The following is a 19,251-nucleotide window of genomic DNA, read 5'->3' as shown; positions in this document are numbered from 1 at the left end:
AAATGGCGCTAATACCGGTCGTCATGGAAACCTTGACTTGTCATTATTTAAAGATACACTTAATAGAGTCGCCTGTATTCAAGCAGGGACATCAATCGTAACATACTGGGGGCAAAAGAACCAACTGGGAGTCTAATGTATGATCACAACAGATAGGAGTATTCTACCTGCAGTCAGACTGTGTAACGCTGAGAATCTGCCCCTTCACCCTGAGATTGGGGCAAAAACCCTAAGGCTTAGGGGCAAACCCTGGGAGTTCCCAAAAGTAACAAACAAGGCAAATACGATCATTTTTAAAATAAAGCACTTTTCCTCCGTTGCTCCATAACCCAGTTATATGGACTTGTGTTGAGCTGCAGCATCTTCAAGACCCATTCGTCCTTCTTCGCTCCTTCTATAAACTCTTCGAGTGAAAGCTGGCCTGGGAAGGAGAGACCACTCGAATTAGCCACTGAATCCATGCGTATGACAAAAAAAAAAAAAGCTGTACGAAAGAACACCCGCGGGAGGCTGTCAGTGTGTGATGGCTGGACATGCTTATCTACACGGACAGGTGGTAGTGTGAATGCGTGTGTGATAGGATGCAGCGGAGGATGGTGCGGGCGGCCCCCGTTTTCTTAAATTGGGTTCAGGCTTTCCAATGTGGTTGCCAGGGGTTGATGGCAAAGGCGTGATCAAAGCATGCCTCCCAACAGTCCCTGTTTTTGAGGGACAGTCCTGATTTTTAGGCAACGTTCCACTCTCCTCCTATCCGGGGTAGCTGTGCAACTGCCCTGCTTTTCTTGGCATAGGGGATCCTCAGCCAGTTGAGGAGCTGCAAAATCAACAGACGCCTGGGTTGTTGACCCACAGACCTCCGTTTTAAGCTCACGATATTGCTAAGCACCACGTGGTGGCTCTTCAGGTGAGATGAGCAGGTGGCCGCACCTCTGGCCTGGCCCCTCCCTACCTCTTACCACACCCCCTAAAACAGGTGTCCCAGTTGGACACCTGAAATTTTAGGGGGCATGTGGAAGTGGGTACAGTGGGTGTTGGGGGCATTAATGGGATGGGTTTTTTTTAACATAGATGGGTAGTTGGCGCAGGTTACAGTTAGATTTTTGGGGCAAATTGTCTAAATTATGTGCACTAAAAGTAATAAACTGACAGTCTTCATACAATCTTCACGTGGGACGAGGTGTAATAAATGCAAAACCAGAGAAATTAAGAATACAGAGGGGTCTAAAATGTGAATTGTCCTAAAATCATTTTAGGGGCATCCCGTGAATGCAAGTCCTGATTTTACCGTCTCCGTTTTCATCAACAAGCTGAAAAATCCTCTCGCAAACGTCGTCAGGGCTCATTAATTCTGTTTCTGGATCCCTTTTCCAGTCTTTCTTCACGCTATAAATTGACTAAAGAAAAAAACAACTAATTATCTATAAACATTTGGTTTTATACATTTTTTGCATATTTAAGTTGTTGAATTTTCACGGGCGCCCCCTCCGCGTCCAGCCACGTGCTGGCAGTGTGGGGCGGAGCCATTCGCTCCGTGCCGGCGCGTGAGCCGACGGGAACCGTCTGAGTGGCGGGAGGCGTGATGTGCACACACACCACATGCATGCCCGGTGGCCACGCCCACAGATCCAGATCACACTGCTGGGACAGGGGTGAGACTCCTCCTTCGTTACCCCAGCAACAGGGGCGTTCCTTGTCACCTGGAGCTATAAAGCCCCACTACGGCTTTTCTCGCTCCCTTTGGATTGGATGCTCTTGGACAGCTTTGTTTGCTATTGGGTTCCAGACCAGCCAATTGGGGCGTACTTAGTTAAAAACGCCTAGAAGTATTTTATAGGGTCCCTATGCTCTTCTACTTTTTTTACCAGATTTCACCTTTCCCAACAGCTTAACATCTTACCCAAAATAACTCCCAGAGTCTTCCCTTTTTAATACATTAAGATACAACGGCGCAGGGTCTTCATTGACCGACGGTGGGTCCACAAAGCTGTTTACTAAAAATAAAGGGATATTTCATTATTTCCTGACCTTTTAGTAATGAAATACAAATAAACCAAGATTTAGAGGCTTAGCCGCTCGTTTCTACTTGGCGTGTATAGAGGCTATTTTGGTCGCTGACCGACCTGATTAGCTAATGGTAGTTACATAACATTGTCAGTGAAAGGAGCATCGTATAGGTTTTACACCACGGGGTGCCAGTACCTGCACGATTTCTCTCAATTCCCTTTTATCTACAGAACCGTTTCCGTCCCTGTCGTATATTTTAAACGACCACCGTAACTTGTGCTCCAGTTTCCCACGTAGTACGAGATTCAGAGCTGCCACGTATTCGAGAAAATCAATTGCGTTGTCCTGTAAGAGCAAAGTTGAGACTAGTCAGGTTCAAATGAACTTATTATGGCTCCATAACAAAAAGCACACCCTGTGTTAGAGGGATAATTGTATCTCTTTTTTGTAACTTTTTACGAAAAAAACCCACAATTCTATATCTTAACTGTCCAGTATGTAAAAAAAATAAAAATCTCCCTTAGAACGTTCCTATCATTCCCGTAGATAAAGTTCCTTCCTTATATTGACCTTGAATGGATCTATATGTGAATTTAGGTTCTTGTAGAGGGAAATTAAGCCTCAAAGTACCCAAGTACTCCATCCCACCTGCTGGGCCACGGGTGCCAAAGAACAAAAGGATACGTATCTACCATTGGATACATGGATGTATCTCTGCTTAGCCCCTACTGTGGGCACGTTACTCCAAAACCATTGGGCCGTTATGGCTATCAAAGCCAACAAATGGAGCAAAGAAAGATATCTACCCCGGGAAGCTCGAGTCTTCCTCTTTATCTTCATGGAACACCAAGCGTCAGGTCAGGGAAGATATGAGAAGAGACTGGAGGCCCTAAAAACACTCAAGCGTGTCAAACATGTCTTCAACACAAAAGATAAACAGTAAAGCATTGTCTTACCCCATTTCTATCAAAAGAACTGAACATTCTTTCAACAAATTGTGAAGCTTCGTTGTTCTCGGAAATTCCAAAAAATCTCCTAAATTCGTGCTGATACAAAGCTCCGCTAGGACATTCGATCACAAACTTCTTATACAAATCTTGTAAGTCTGCCACATCGATCTCCTCGGCACCAGAACTTTGATTCTGCCCCATTTTTTTGAATTTTGTCTGGATTGTCCTAATTTTGGGGCTCACACATACCGAGTTCCGTAGAGGTCGAGCGTCCATCACACCACCGAGGGCGAAAGTTGGAGAGCTGCAAATAAATACTGTCTCCGCAAAACACTAGAACCCGTCTATATATACAAACCAAATACGCTGAAATCTGATGAGCTCATTAGTAGGGTCATTTAATTATCTCCCACTAATCCCTTTTTTTATTTTCTGATCCCAACATGAAACCATCAATGCTTTTAGCAAAAGTTTCAGGATGAATTCATGAAAACAAACGATTTATTTTCCCCCGGAGTAAACAAATGAAATTAAACTTTGACCATATTTAGTGAATGAAGCAGCTTTGTAAGGGCTGTAAGTTGTTTCCAGTGACCTTCAAGAGGTCATCCTCTGAGATGGGAAGAGTGGAGATTTCATAGACGACCAAGGATACACATCTTTAAAAGTGAGGGCAATAGAGGTACGGAATTCACTGCCAAGGCAGGTGGTTCTGTCAGATACAACAGATGCCTTCAAAAAGGGTAAAAGCAGAACATACCGGGCTATAAATGATAGACAAAACATTAATATTTTAGAGCTTCTTGATCCAAGGAGAACTCTGATCCCCTTCGGCGGTCAAGAAGGAATTGGCAAAATCCAAAAAATAGCTTAATTGGGTGTTTTTTTGCCTTCTTTTGGATCAAAAGCAGGAAGGATCAGTAGATGGGTAGAACTTGATGGTATCTTTGGCTTAGTTTCTCAAGTTCTGTGATACCATTTGCTTCATTTTGAATGTTTTCTGCTAATCCCGAGGCTACTGCACAAAAATAAATGAAGTAGAGAGAAGAAGTTATCTTGTTCCTGAATCAGAATTCACGCTGGAGCCATGTGATTGCTACTTTAATGCACTGGGTGTTCAACTGTCCATCGTTCATGCGGTTTGTTACCAAATACCAACACTTTTAATCACAAACAGACTTTTACGATTCTAAAATAAGGGTCACGAGGCAGATGTTTTATACAAAACTCTCTATTTTTGTTTTTCTACTCATCACGCAGGGTCCATCAAATTAAAAACAGGCTGGCAAGTCCGGTGGAAACAAATAAGATTGTGGCACAAGTTGTAGGAGGCACCATATGGACAATAGGTATTCACACAACGTTATATCACAATACATTAAAATGACAGATGTTCTCTACTTCTTGCACGAAACGTGACTTCCAGTCATCGAGCTTGGATCTCGGCATCCCTCCATACGGTTTGACGTAAGCATCATCCCACGTCTCTGTACGTTCTCAGATGTTGGACCAACCACACGTCGAGGTATTGATAGAGAAACAGGGGTCCATGAAGAAAATGGCTGGATTAGTGAGCCTAAAGTACGAGGAACTCTTGGCGAGGATCTTCTGGGTAATTCTGGAAACCTGACGAGAAACTTAGGAAGCAGAAAAATACAAAGTCAAAGTTACTGATGCCTGTTATCCAGAGGCTGCGTTAAAATCTCACATAAAGAAGGGATTCATGCAAGGGGTTCTTGGACTATTAATGGTTCCTGTAGAAGAACTGAAGTTCTAGAACCAAACGGAGCTCAAATGTGATTATGTTCTGTGGCCCAGTTGCCCTGCACCTTTGGAACCCGCATGGCTGTTGTCTTACGGGTAAACAGGGAAACTTTTGTCTCCATCGAAATAAAGTTCACCTGCTCACAAGTTCATGACTATGATGGCATTCAGGGTTCTGGGTTATGAAGATACTACCTGTAAGAAATCATTTTTATACTTTTATTTTGTTCTGCACATTTTAGGCCTGAATGCAACTTGAGTGCTAGGAACATATGGTATTAATTAAGTGACGTAGCTTAGAGGGTCTTCTGTGGAATGCCGGTGTATCCTATGACTGTTCCAATAGGATTCCTTTACGTATACCCTAACCAAATGTAAAGGGGTATAAATTGGCATGACTACAAGGACAAGGTCTCTTTCTACGCTCTTTTCCACGCTCTCACCTTCATCTCACCAAGAATACTGAGCCTACAGTACCTTTTATCAACATTTGTTCCAGCATTGGTATTGTATGAATTGATAATTTGTTATCGAATAAACCTGATTAATAAGACATAGAAGCTGTGGTCTTGATTGCTGTTTGATCACTGGAGAAGCTTAGATATTCAAGACAAAGAATATTCTAACAGTACCGATAGCTCAGTTCTTCTCTGTAATATATAGGATAGTTGCCCAAGGACAAACAAGTGAAATGAAGATGGTGGAGGACAAGCAGCGGCCCTTTCTTCTTGGATGGACTAGCGTAGCATTTTTACAGCAAAACAGCGCTTCATCTACCCCATTCCTTATCTCTGTTCCTGAGGCCCTTTCTAGCCCCAGCCTGACACTAAGTAGCATTTACTATAATTATACAGAGATTTACAGATTTAAATAATTCACTGCTTACAGCCATACCATATGTTTGACGACTGCACTATGTTCCTTCCTCTAAACGCAGGCTCCCTTGTGAACCCCAAAAGTGAACCATTATTATTTCCTTAAAAAAGGCCTTATCGTCCAGTGCCGACATCCATTTGGTCAGGGTCTTTCTATCACGGCGGCACGGCAGTCGTTGAGTTGGTAGCCTTGGAAATGAAGAGTGAAACGGCGTTTTCAGAACCCGCGTAGGTTCAAAATAAACATTTCCACCGGCAACGTACCAAACCTGCCATATGAGAAAAAAAATCATCGACATTCTTATAAATCTAATTTCTGCTTCATTATTTTATTATATTTTTTTAGGTTGGTGATGTAGAACCTCATTTAATTACAGGCTGGTATCAAAAGACCACATTAATAGGCCTAGGTCTCATCTTAGATCCACATATACCTGTCCCGTACATGTTTAAATGCTCTTATTCCCACTTCTACTGGGAGGCCCTTCCGCTTATCTACCACATAAAAAATGTTGGCTTAAACTTCTCACCCCTGAGTTTAAATAAACCGTTGGATACATTGTACACTTTGATGCACAAGGAAGAGAGTAGGACACCCAGGCTGATGATGCCAACGATACAGCAGAGGAATTGAATTCCGAGGTTGGATGCGGACCCCCCAGTCTGGTTACAGGGTGGACAAACATATACTGCGAGTTCAGCAATTTCTAGTTTCTGCCCCGGGCTTTGGCGTATCATGCGTGAAAAACATAGATTGAGTTATTTTATCCCTGAACCTGAGGAGGCAAAGAAAATGATCTTCAGCAGCTTGTCCAAGACCAACGTTAATCCCCGACCCCGAACATCTAATCAGGGTAATGCGCGGTGGCTGCGCCTAATCTAAGGATTATTCGCTGCCCAGGTCTCCAGAAACACATTACTTTCATGATATCCGCCATCATTATAGCTCATCTATTTATCGATGTTGATCAATTGTTACTCTACTAATTGCCAGGACTTTATCTTGCTGACTATGAGCGACACGTCGTGGGAAAGGGGGAGTCCATACCTTCCAATGGTCCCGATTTGCACGGGCCAGTCCTGATTTTGCCATTCCATTCCGCTATCCCACTAATCTCTGCCTCTGTCCCGATTTCATTCTCCAGTGTCTAGAGAACTGGAGAACGCATACTGTACATGCGCAGCTCTCGCAGTGACGCTAGCTCCCAGACTTCACCCCCAGCTGATCTGATTTGCCAGGGGTAGAAGGAGCCCAATGGATAACAATATTTTTCTCCTTGGCGCTATATATACACAGTAATATACCACCCAGCACTGTATACAGTAATATACCCCCTCACTCTCTACAGTAATAATCCACTAGCTCTATATACAGTAACACCCCCCCCCAGCGCCTTATATAGCAATAACCCCCAGCACTGTATACAGTAATAATAACTCCAATAAACTCCCTTCATCTGCAGACTCAGAGGCCGCCATTGTTGTCAGTATTTATTTTGTGTGACTTTTCTGCTCAGACACCACACTGAGCTGATGCTTTATGGTTATGCTAATAAAGTCAGATCCTCCATAGATTTTCATTAGCCAGAATGTGAGTTGGGTGATTAGGACTGAGCCATTCTATTGTTTCCTACAGGAAGTCGGGGTGTTTGCCTAGTAGATCGGGGCTCAGATGACAGAACGAGAACTCATACAAACGGCTGATATGCAGTTGCCTTAAAACACAAAGCGTACTCACTGTGAAAGGGTACACGGAGCCTGGGGTACTTTGTGACAGTCGGTCGCCTTTACGCCTGCTTTTCGGGTGGTTTCTGGCAGTGCCTGCGCTATAACAAGAGCAGATAATTGTTCCAAGAGTTGCGTTAATTGTTTGAGCTTCCACAATGCTGTACTTGTCTTAACATGTCTTAGAACAAAGAACACATTGTTCAACAAGTTGAAATAGAAAACCATTATTTATATTTATAGTAGGAATCTAGAACTTACCCAGCAGATGACATACAGTCTATTCAGAGAAAGGTTCTAGAGCAACATTCTAAGAGCTTTCTGCACTAACTATACATTGTAAGATTTTCCTACTGTTTGGCTTTGGTCAGAAAGATCAAAGAAAGGGTCACTTGGAAAGACTAAATCCATTCCTGTGGTCTCCTCCAGCCCATGTTTCATAAACCAAACGTTTTCCATCCTTGCACTTTTCAGATAGTAGACATTGGATATAGTGACCCGGCTGGGGGTCCAAGGTTCAGGAGAATTGAACCAATGGTGGCCCTACCATATAGGCTAGGTGACCCAAGAGCAGAAGACCTGTACATCTGATGGCAAATGTCACTTTTTACCGACTTCTTCCTTTGCCTGATTTTATGGGATAATGTTATAGAAGAAACTAATCTGGAGAAAGAAAGTTGCGATTGGCCCTTGACCCCCACTAAGGACGGGTTACACTTGGACAAATGGTTTGCGAAGCATCATCTGGTTTAGTAAATCATTAGAAGGAATCATGAAGGAATAACAGGTTATGGATGAAATAATCCGATAAGGGAAGCTACAACCCTGGGTCCGAGTGCGCCACGCACTTTGGTGATGCAATACAACAGAAATGACCTTGGCCAAGAGACCATTATTTCTCCGTAGAGACTGTTTAACTGCAAAAAGTAACAAGATAAATGATACAATAAATGATCACGATACAATGTGTAAGGTGGATATACAGTATAAGGGACGGATGCGGTCCTTATCTCACTAGGATAGATGTGGAGGGAGGTAAAAAGCTTTGAGACACGGACCAGTCAAGTTGCCCCACGGAGGAGTTTCTAGTATAAAATGTATACAGCATAGGTGTCAATGTAAGAGTTCCATGGCTTTCAACAATACCTAGCAGAGGGCAACGAGACATACCGGAAAAACACGAAGAAAGCCTTTACGGAGAAAGAGTCCATTTATTATCCTTATTTATTGTTTGCGCAACAATGGATGTGCGCCAATCAGCTACTGAGGGTAGGATGACCTGATGGCTCAGTTCCGTTGTTCACAGTTAAAGGAGTCATCGGGTTACCACAATTTAGATCACCAACTAATCTGTTTGCCCCTGCACCCCAGGGGCAGGATGGCCCTAATTCTATAAACAGGAGGAGCTCATGGCCCACCTGCAGATGCCAGGCTAAGTGGGGTCATGTAAGGTGACATTACAGGATCCCACGGCAGTAGAGCAGCAGGTCACACCATGGGTCTGAAGGTAGCAGCCGTCCCCTGTTGCCACACATTTAAAGGAGGTAAGGAGTCACACACACCCAGCTGAACATGGGGCAGTTCTCAGGGCTGATAGTGACCTCCCGTCTGACCTACAATTAGCCTGATTTTATGCAGCAACGTTGCGAAGGCTTTTCTTCCTCTCAGGTGTAACACTCTTGAGGGCAGTTGGAAGATCAGTCATGTGAATCAGACCGGTAGATGATCCCAGTTCTCTAGGTGGTTGGTAAGAATTGTCTAATAAATAAAAATGTGACAAAGTGTATAAATAAGGATTGAGTGGAAGTCCTGAATCTGCTGTCTATTGGTGAAAGGGAAAGTTCCCCGGAGAAATACCGTAATGCTTGTAGCACAGTATATAATGCTTGTAGTGTAACTTAGAAATGAAAAATGTGGATTTTATATAATTCTGTTCCAATAAATTTCCTTTATCTACAGATCTTAAGGCCGCCACCTTTAAAAGTCATGTGATGTTTAAAATCCCTGCCCTGCTGAAACACCACACTGAGCTGATTCTTTACGGCAATGCTAATGAAGTCCCGTTTCTCAAATAAAGTCCTTTGTCCATAGATTCCCATGAGTCAGAGAGTCCGAGGAGTGCCGCATTCCTCCACCTAGATAAATGACTAATTAACTTCCACGTGTACATTTCAGTTTGCATGTGATGTCTCGAAACCATACCCCGGTGTACTTCTGCCCTGTGAGCTTAATGTACAGTTACCCCTCAAGTTAAAATTTAACTTTAAGTCAGCAGACTGAGTTGTCTTAAAACTCTTTCTCATGATGTATTTTGTACACCCTAAAAATTATATATATATATATACACCGGTATATATATATAATTTATACAGTAAATATATATATATATTATCTTTTAGTTATGCAGTATATATATATATATATATATATATATATATATATATATATATATATATATAATGTTTTCACTTACATCTACATTAAAAATGGAAATGGGAGACCTTCTCTTATTTCTTCCCTAAAGAGGGAACTACAGATTGATCTTAAGTCCATATTTACTTAAAAGTCAGAGGTCAAGACAAGGATAATATATACATTGGATAATGTCTACAGAGGAGTGAAAGCCAGACAATCCACCCTTTACAACAAATTGGTCAGATAAGAAATACATTTGTTTGTTTTAGGTGATAAATGTGATAAATGTGTGAGTACACTCTCATTCAAAAGTTTGGAGTCCTTGTTTCTTAAAGAAAAGCACATTTTGTCCAATAAAATAACATGAAATGGATCAGAAATCCAGCGCAGACGGGGTTAATGTTGTAAATCACTATTGTAGCTTGAAATGGCTGATTTTGAATGGAATATCTTCATAGGCATACAGAGGCCCTTTATCACTCCCATCACTCCTGTGTTCCAATGGCCCTTAATCACTCCCATCACTCCTGTGTTACAATGGCCCTTTATCACTCCCATCACTCCTGTGTTACAATGGCCCTTAATCACTCCCATCACTCCTGTGTTCTAATGGCGCTTTATCACTCCCATCACTCCTGTGTTCCAATGGCCCTTTATCACTCCCATCTCTCGTTAATCCAAGTTTAAGTTTAAAAAGCTCATTGATGGTTAGATGATGTTACAATTATGTTACAGCCAGAAATGTCATTGTTTTCGATGAAAAGTGATCTCAAACTTTTGATCGGTAGTGTATATATATATATACTGTATATATGTGTGTGTGTGTGTGTGTATATATATATAAATATATATATGAATATATTTTTTTTAATGCTGTTTTTCCCCCCAGAAAACTCTTCTCTCAATAGCCTGAACCGAAACATTAACCCCCAACAGTGCCAGAGAGAATTATGTATTGCGTTTATCAGCCACCATGTCCTGAATTGTAACGAACTTTGGCTAATTTGTTTTGTTAGAAACATTTTGCTTGTTGCTACATTGTATCCATTCATTAAGAGGGAAAAAAACCGGAATAATCTATTTACTTTCAACTTTAATCTCAAAATGCCAAACCTGAGTAAATATTCCTTGATACGGCCAACGTATATAAAGCATGGAAGGTGTCGGCCGCCGCTATCCCCTCCCTGTGCTCTGTCCCTCGTAGAAATGGCATCAGGTGTATTATTTCTCCCTCGGTGACCGTTCTGTGTTGCCAAACCGGATGAGGAACCAGCAAATTCTTCTATTGTCTTCCTGACAGCCAGAAGAAAATAAATCTCGCTGTGAGGTTTTTCTGATGAGGTTAAAATAAAAAGTCTTTGCTACGGTATAGGGCTGTGCTATACCTTCACATTCACCTGCAAACCTCAATGCCGGCTCCATCCATGTGGAATTGGGCTTCAAGCATCTCCTATCTACAAAGCCTTTAACATTCATTTCTGAATTGTGGGGTGCAATGACAAAAAAGTACAGGCCGCGTCCCATCAGCAACATGTACTCCTTGCGCATGCGTGAAATCAGCGCTTCCGACACGCAGCCATGTTTTGGAGCGAATAAATGTGCCAACTTTGGCCAAAGATAAGGCATTGGTATGACCAGCATGTCTGGTTACATAGCGAAGCCATTGTCAGTAGAAATGCCAATTCGTGTGCCCCACAAGGGTCTACATTATGCCCCTTGGTTAAAATAATGCCCGGCTATGCCTGGAATTACACAAAACAAAGTAAAAATTCAGAGAATACCATTCAAAAAACATAAAAAGGCATAAATATCGGGGATTCCGTCACACTATATGGCCGGATATCACTTCCCCCCGCCCAAGTTTGGCGAGTCCTGTCTAATTTTTCACGGCTATATTGCTTACCAAGGAGGTGAATCAGTGGGACTGCAGCACATTTTAACCCAAATGAGACTGTCTATAAGGCCTTCTTTGATTGATTCAGAGTCTCATTTGGTGATGCAGTCCGTGCCTTTGTAATTATTACAGCCATTAAAAATTAGATAGCACTCCCAGCTATTGTGTGTTTTAAAAAATTAAATTTTTTGGAAAAAACTTAAGGTATGCGCTCTATTTAATTTTTTCAGGTTTTCTGCTAAATCGGTTCTCTAAGGTAGCGTCCAATTAAATGACTCCAATACAATACAACTCCTTTTATCTGTGATGTTATTTGGGGTGCAGGAAGTTTTTTTGTGTTTTTTTTTTTAAAATTTAATTTTTTGGAAAAAACGTAAGGTCTGCGGTCTAATTTTTTTTAGGTTTTCTGCTAAAACGGTTCTCCCAGGTATCGACACATTGTACTTCCAATACCACTCCTTTTAACTGGGATGTTATTTGGGATGCTAAAAAAATGATTTCCTGAAGTTTTTGAGTGTTTTTTTAAAAAAAAATCATTTTTTGGCTAAAACTTAAGGTCCGCGGTCTAAGTTTTTTCATATTTTCAGCCATATCTGGGGTACCATGTAGCTTCCAACGCAGGCCTCCAATACCATTCCTTTTTACTAGGATGTTATTTGCGATGCTAAAGGAATGATTTCCTAAAGGTTTTGAGTGTTTTTAAATTTTTTCATTTTTTGGCAAAAACTTAAGGTTTTTCATATTTTCAGCCATATCTGGGGTACCATGTAGCTTCCAAAGCAGGCCTCCAATACCATTCCTTTTAACAGGAATTATATTTGGGGTTCAGAGTGAATTATTTCCTAAAGGTTTTGAGTGTTTTTAAAATTTTTCATTTTTTGGCAAAAACTTCGCGGTCTAAGTTTTTTCATATTTTCAGCCATATCTGGTGTCCCATGTAGCTTCCAAAGTAGGCCTCCAATACCATTTCTTTTAACAGGAATTATGTTTGGGGTTCAGATTGAATGATTTCCTCAATCCTCAAGGACCTTCTGACCGAAAAGTGTATATATATATATATATATATATATATATATTGTGACAGAAAGCAGGGGATGATAATGGAGGGAGTGTATATATCCCCTTATATTTTGCAGGGTGGTTACCCACAATAGGTTTTCTAGCCCCAGGGAGATGTACTGTTAATATTGGACTTATTAACGTCTGTTGTTATTTGTGTGTTTTGGGTCCCTGGGGTGGAGCATTTGGAGAGTAGGGCGGGCCAGTGCTCCACTCCACAGTTTATGAGCAGCCGAAGACCAGCAGGTGGGGATCCAGTCCGGAGATTATCGGATACTCTCCTAGTACTCACCTGGTTCCACTAATTAATGGGAGAGGCAGTTAAGTAGCCTCCTGGTCTCAGTGCAGAGGAGAGATCATTTGGCTCCCTGAGAGAGAGCTGCCAAAAACACTGACTGCTGCAATTATTGCATATATATAATATATTTTGTTTTGTTGGAACGGATAAGCCGTCCAACTGCAGTTAGGTTGGAGTAACTTGTATTAGTTAGTGCTCACAAGAGCGAGGCTTTTTGTTTTGATTTATTTATTTTCTGTTATGCCTGTGACGGAAAATAAAAACAGGCCCAGCCTTTTATTTTACCCTCCTCGTGTCTGAGCCGTCTCTGCAGCCTTGAAGACTGTGTGTAAGTAAAGATTCCCGGACAGAGTACCAAAGTGAAGGGGTATTCTGTCACATATGGTGGAGAATGCGGGCAACACACGAACAAGTCGGTAAGGTGTAAAAGAGACTAAAGAAAATGGAGGATGTCATTAAAGCACTTATCCAGTGCACCACAGTGCAGCAAGAAACTAACAAAAGGGCAGCTGAGACTAATACTATACAGCAAGAGAATATCGCTGCACTACAGCAACTGGTGCTAGCCCAAAAAAAAAGCCTCGCTCTTGTGAGCACTAACTAATACAAGTTACTCCAACCTAACTGCAGTTGGACGGCTTATCCGTTCCAACAAAACAAAATAACACAATATATGCAATAATTGCAGCAGTCAGTGTTTTTGGCAGCTCTCTCTCAGGGAGCCAAATGATCTCTCCTCTGCACTGAGACCAGGAGGCTACTTAACTGCCTCTCCCATTAATTAGTGGAACCAGGTGAGTACTAGGAGAGTATCCGATAATCTCCGGACTGGATCCCCACCTGCTGGTCTTCGGCTGCTCATAAACTGTGGAGTGGAGCACTGGCCCGCCCTACTCTCCAAATGCTCCACCCCAGGGACCCAAAACACACAAATAACAACAGACGTTAAGTCCAATATTAACAGTACATCTCCCTGGGGCTAGAAAACCTATTGTGGGTAACCACCCTGCAAAATATAAGGGGATATATACACTCCCTCCATTATCATCCCCTGCTTTCTGTCACACATATTATATATATATATATATATATATATATATATATATATATATATATATATATATATATATATATAGGTATGGAGAGTCTTCCAAGCAGCCATCTTATAAATCTGTTCAGGAGAAATGAGACACCACTCGAGCCGTCTCTCCTTCCTGGGTGGAACTGAGTGCGCTCGCTTCCCCGTAGGTGAAGACTAGCCGGCTGCAGAGTATGCCAGGCTGATGGCCGACACAATCCATCTAGCAATGGAACGTTTGGAGACGCTGGGGCCGGAAGTGGCACCAAACGGGTGAGAGGACTTACGTAGGGGTAGAGCCCGTTCCAGATAAATAGTGAGGCATCTCAAGGATAATCAAATTCTGAGTCCGACAACTGCGGCTGACGACTCAGGAGAGAGGGATCCTGCACTGTGGGAAGGTGAGGAAAAAAAGAGGTGCAGGGATAGCTTGACGAAAGGCAGAGAAGGTGGCCTGCATCTCCTCTTTAAGCCACGTCAAAAACTCCCTTCCTCCGGCCGCCTCAGAGTCCGCAACCGATTTTAGGAAAGCGGTAGAAAGCTTCTTCCTGGGATCTTGCAAGGCTTTGTGACACCGCGCATGTTTGGATTTCATTTTGTCCTCAACAGAGGGGGGCTCAGAATTGTCAGGAGCCGACATAACTGCAGAGGCAACAGCACCCAGAAAAACTTAGAGCAAAGAAGCTACTCAGCCATCAGCTTAAATAGCTAGCAATCAGACTGTAAGCCGCAAAAGCGGCGATTTGGCGCCAACAAACTCAAAATTGGCCGAAAATTAAGCTTGAAACGAATTTCCGGAAGGGCGTAATGCTCCTAACCGGAAGTTACCGGAACGCCAGATTGGAAGTTCCAATATGCCGTGCCGCGGCGTACAGGCCGCCTGCTATGCCGAACTGAACACCCACCGACTGCAGAGGATAGAGTGAGCTGCAACAGCGGCTCAGGGAGCTAAGTGCCTGCGGACAAGGCCGGCAACCAGCCGTCCGGCTATAGTGCCAAGGTATTCCCCACTAAAGGGGGCTTAGCCCAGGAGACGAGTCCTCCCTACCTGATGTAGGGCAGGAGAAAAAACTGAGATACCAAGAGGGGAGGGGCTTTTAAATGTTTTGGAGTCCCGCCCTTTCTCAGGTATCTGTAATGTCACCTGGGACGGCAGGAAAAACTTCCATCAGCGGAGTGTGGTGCCTGAGCAGGGAACGTTATCCTAAATATCACACAACTGACAGCAATGGCGGCCTCCAGAAAAACAGATAAAAGCAGCTTTTTATTAATCTGGATCTTTTCCTGGGACTTCCCCTTTAAGCCTTACCCAAAATAGTCCTCGTCGTTATATACAGTCCGGCGTCCCCAGAAACTGCCTGCATGAAATAAATCTTCTACTCCAACTGCAGGGAGATAAAAAGTACATTGAAACACTCCTTTCTTTTAATTAATTAAAGAGCAATCGCAACCATCACGTGCATCGCGATAGCTCCATAACTGCCATGGAATCCACATTAGGGTATTCTGCAGTACCCCCCCCCCCCCCGATACACAGAGCCAAAATTACTACAATAAACGATTTATAGATTTCAGAAACAATATTTTATTGAATATTTTTAATTGAATATTGGGGGGGGGAAAGCCTACATTCCAACCAGCCTCTATCGGACGACGCAGGAGATCTAGAAAGAGTTATATTTTTTGGAACTCTCAAAAAAATTACAGAACAGAATTTGCAGAAATCAATCATGACATCATACGCAGACAAGGAAAGCTGAAATGCTGCCATTGCTTTAATCTTGCAACCATCTGGCAGAGCCGGACTTGAGTTATTGTTGTTTTATGTAGTGCCGTCATATTCCGTAGCGCTGTACAACGGGTAGACCGGACTTGAGTAATATATGACATCACAATCTGACTTACAGAAACAGGTGAGGAGGGCCATGCTCAAAGGAGCTTACAATCTAGAGGTTGACTAAGCAGCCCTGGCATTTTAAGGCCAGCAGCCCCCAAATGACATTAGTGCTGACTATTCGTGGCCACGCGTTGCGTTATGCGCATGCAGCCGGAGATATGCAGCCGGTGGCACCGATCTGGCTGTGTATATAAAGTAAATATAATTATATATTATCGAGGTGTGCAGTGCAGGGGAGGAATAACTGTGAAAACTCAGGCAATGCCGATGCCGTTAAGCTCGCTAGACTCGTACGCCGATTAGTTTTGCCAACAGATAAAGCCGGAGATTGTCGACGGGAAAGAACCGGCCGAGCGATCAGCAGGAGGACATCAGCAGAAGCACCGCGGCCAGAGCCAGCACCAAGTATGTGAGGGGCAGGCTGGCCGCGCTGTGGTTGCACAAGTTATTCTGGCAGCAGGAGGAACTGAATTTGGTCAGCCGGAAATCGGTTTTAATGCTGTTTATGTCACATCGGTTGCTCTCCCAGCACTGGTATATGGATTTGCCCTCTGAAAAAGAAAAAAACATCACAATGCATTTTTTTTTTTTTTTTTAAACGGACAACCCATTGTCCTTAAGGGGTTAATATGAATTATTTGAAAGAAAGAAAAAAAAAAAGAAAAAGGGAAAAAACCCCACTGACCTGAACTAGAACTAGAACTGCAGCTGCCCTCCTCTGTGCTCCAACGAGTCGTGCCACTGATTGGCTGGTTGATTCAGCCAATCAGTGGCAGTGGCCCAATCTACTAAATATATATAGGGCAGAATCCCCACCCCCGTGCATTAGCAAAAGGGACACAGTTTAAAGGGACCTCTGAGCCATCATATAAACGTTGGAATTGCCCCAGCCATTTGCTTGTAGAGGACAATGGTGAACTAATGCCCCTTCGGTGGGTATTTCTATTTGGCGCATGCGCGGATCCCACAGCACACACCTGATGTGACTTTCAGACAAGTGTTTTTCGGTGCGACGCAGCTGGCCTTGTGTTCACACTTATCAGTGCTTAATTGTGGACACTCGTAACACTCGAGGGCCAGACCTGAAAGGCAAAGCAGCGGACACGTTAACATCAACAGGAACAGAGACACGGGAGCTACAACACCAAACAAATAATAAATGCAGACAGACAGGGCTGCGATCAGCTGGATCCACCGGAACCGGACTACAAGCGGCCAATCACAGCTCAGCTTTCATCTCGAACTTGTTCGGGACGTTCCGGATCAGCACCATTTTTATATATATACACACACACACACACACACACACACACACACACACACACACACACACTTACTAGTGGAGCACAGTGCAAGCAGAGTCAGGCCGAGGCAGATCACGGCACGGGGCCCCCAGTTTGTATCCATGGCGTCTACAAAATAAGAGAGATCTGATTATTGTTGCCGAAGACGTACAAAAACCGTGGAATTCAGTCAAACTCATTGAGTGAACACTCAAGTATACCCCACTCGCATCAGGACATCTGTGTTGGGAGGGATGGGGCCAGTGCCAGAAGAGGGCGTGGCTGGGGATGTCCCCCAAGGAGCCTCTTAGTGGCAGTCAGCTTCAGAGCATCGCGAACAACATCAAAACATCTCCTCTAACTGGCCTATTTTCCCCTGCTACCTGGCACTGGGCCTGAAATCCGAGACTGTTGGGAGGTATGCTCGAGAAGCTGGTTAAACTAAACTATAACACCCTGGGTTCTCTCTCAGTTGAGTAAATTAAGGAGTCACATGATCGCACCTCAAGACCACCTATGAGAATATTCTAACAAAATAAAGCCAGCATGACCCCCCCCCAAAAAAAAAACGAACCCCCTAAAACTCCCACTTAAGTCTAACCCATCCAGATCCAGTGTCACCAGCATGTAATTGTTCGTAGGGGATCAATCGGAATCGTTTCTAGATTGTAAGCTCCTCTGACCAGAGGCCCTTTTTTGTTATTTATAAGAGCAATTTATTTTATGATGTAATATAAAGTTATGCCCCATAATGCTCTGCATAATAAAATTACCTTTATAGAAATCAACAAGAATATACACGAAACAACTGATGTTACAAATATAAACAAACATTCTGTAAATATAAGCTAACAAATATAAACAACCCATAAAGTAAATATTTGGTCTTAAAGGAGTTTTAATGGTATGTAACAGCAGCCAAACACATTAACTCTTTACATACCAGTCAGTGTCCAAAGGGTTGGTCCCGCACACAAAAAAATAAAAAAAATAAAAAAAGTCACAGTAACCTAGTCTTCTAAGCACCGAGCTTTTATTTGGAGGGTGTAACTTTTTTTTTTAACATAGTTACTTTTTGAAATTAAATACTTTGTATTGTAGGTCAGTACCTACAGTGATGGGAGTGATAAAGGGCCATTGGAACACAGGAGTGATGGGAGTGATAAAGGGCCATTGGAACCCAGGAGTGATGGGAGTGATAAAGGGCCATTGGAACCCAGGAGTGATGGGAGTGATAAAGGGCCATTGGAACACAGGAGTGATGGGAGTGATAAAGGGCCTCTGTACGCCTATGAATAGATTCCATTAAAAATCAGCCGTTTCCAGCTACAATAGACATTTACCGTCTGTGCTGGATTTCTGATCCATTTCATGTTATTTTAATGGACAAAATGCGCTTTTCTTTCACACATACAAAAAAAATAATTAAGCGACCCCAAACCTTTGAACAGTAGTGTAAGTGTGTGTGTTATGTTTTTGAGACAATTGGATATACTGAGCAGGATTTAGCAGACAATGGCTTTGTTCCACAACCAGGTGTGATGCCGGTAGCTGGTACACTAAACACACCAGTCTCTAGTTGCCAATTACATTTATTGACCTAGTAGCAGCCAGTGGCGTCACTACAGGGGGGCAATTGCACCCCATAGGTTTATTCCTGGTATGTGTGTGTGTGTGTGTGTGTCTGGGTGTCAGTGTAGCGGAGCCTGTCCTGGTGTATGTGTGTGTGTGTATATGGGTGTTGGTGTGGCAGAGCATGTCCTGGTGGGGGTGTATATGGGTGTCGGTGTGGCAGAGTCTGTCCTGGTGTGCGTGTATATGGGTGTCGGTGTGGCAGAGTCTGTCCTGGTGTGCGTGTATATGGGTGTCGGTGTGGCAGAGTCTGTCCTGGGGTGTGTGTCTGGGTGTCAGTGTAGCGGAGCCTGTCCTGGTGTATGTGTGTGTATATGGGTGTTGGTGTGGCAGAGCATGTCCTGGTGGGGGTGTGTGTGTGTGTGTGTGTGTGTGTG

General features: G+C 43.1%; 2 protein-coding genes across 2 annotated transcripts; both read right to left on the bottom strand.

Annotated features, from left to right (window-relative positions):
- Positions 1 to 293: 293 nt before the first annotated feature.
- On the bottom strand, positions 294 to 3,155 carry LOC149280198 (guanylyl cyclase-activating protein 2-like). Its single transcript, XM_089500726.1, has 4 exons — positions 2,961 to 3,155; positions 2,200 to 2,349; positions 1,286 to 1,394; positions 294 to 421 (listed from the first exon to the last, which is right to left on the bottom strand). The coding sequence occupies exons 1-4, from the start codon at positions 3,153 to 3,155 to the stop codon at positions 294 to 296; spliced, it is 582 nt and encodes a 193-aa protein (XP_089356852.1).
- A 13,161-nt stretch (positions 3,156 to 16,316) lies between these two features.
- LOC149280197 (CD59A glycoprotein-like) lies at positions 16,317 to 17,366 on the bottom strand. The gene is made up of 3 exons (XM_089500758.1): positions 17,297 to 17,366; positions 16,937 to 17,041; positions 16,317 to 16,510 (listed from the first exon to the last, which is right to left on the bottom strand). Exons 1-3 carry the CDS (start codon positions 17,364 to 17,366, stop codon positions 16,317 to 16,319), a joined length of 369 nt encoding a protein of 122 aa, XP_089356884.1.
- Positions 17,367 to 19,251: the final 1,885 nt, after the last annotated feature.

Source organism: Sceloporus occidentalis, unplaced genomic scaffold, assembly GCF_023333645.1.
Source record: "Sceloporus occidentalis isolate IW3139 unplaced genomic scaffold, rSceOcc1.0.p SCAF_158, whole genome shotgun sequence".
In the NCBI taxonomy this organism is placed as follows: domain Eukaryota; kingdom Metazoa; phylum Chordata; class Lepidosauria; order Squamata; family Phrynosomatidae; genus Sceloporus; species Sceloporus occidentalis.
This window is presented reverse-complemented; position numbering and strand designations above follow the sequence as displayed.

Bases quoted from the DNA above. Each gene is read 5' to 3' on its own strand.
- LOC149280197 (XM_089500758.1), bottom strand. From the start codon at position 17,366: ATGGATACAAACTGGGGGCCCCGTGCCGTGATCTGCCTCGGCCTGACT. The intron at 17,042-17,296 runs GTAAGTGTGTGT...TTTGCCTTTCAG, and splicing joins GCTTGCACTGTGCTCCACTA to GTCTGGCCCTCGAGTGTTAC. The intron at 16,511-16,936 runs GTGTGTGCTGTG...TTTCTTTTTCAG, and splicing joins TTGTCTGAAAGTCACATCAG to AGGGCAAATCCATATACCAG.
- LOC149280198 (XM_089500726.1), bottom strand. From the start codon at position 3,155: ATGGGGCAGAATCAAAGTTCTGGTGCCGAGGAGATCGATGTGGCAGAC. The intron at 1,395-2,199 runs GTACTGGCACCC...TTTTTTCTTTAG, and splicing joins AATTGAGAGAAATCGTGCAG to TCAATTTATAGCGTGAAGAA. The intron at 422-1,285 runs GTAAAATCAGGA...TCTCCTTCCCAG, and splicing joins TGTTGATGAAAACGGAGACG to GCCAGCTTTCACTCGAAGAG.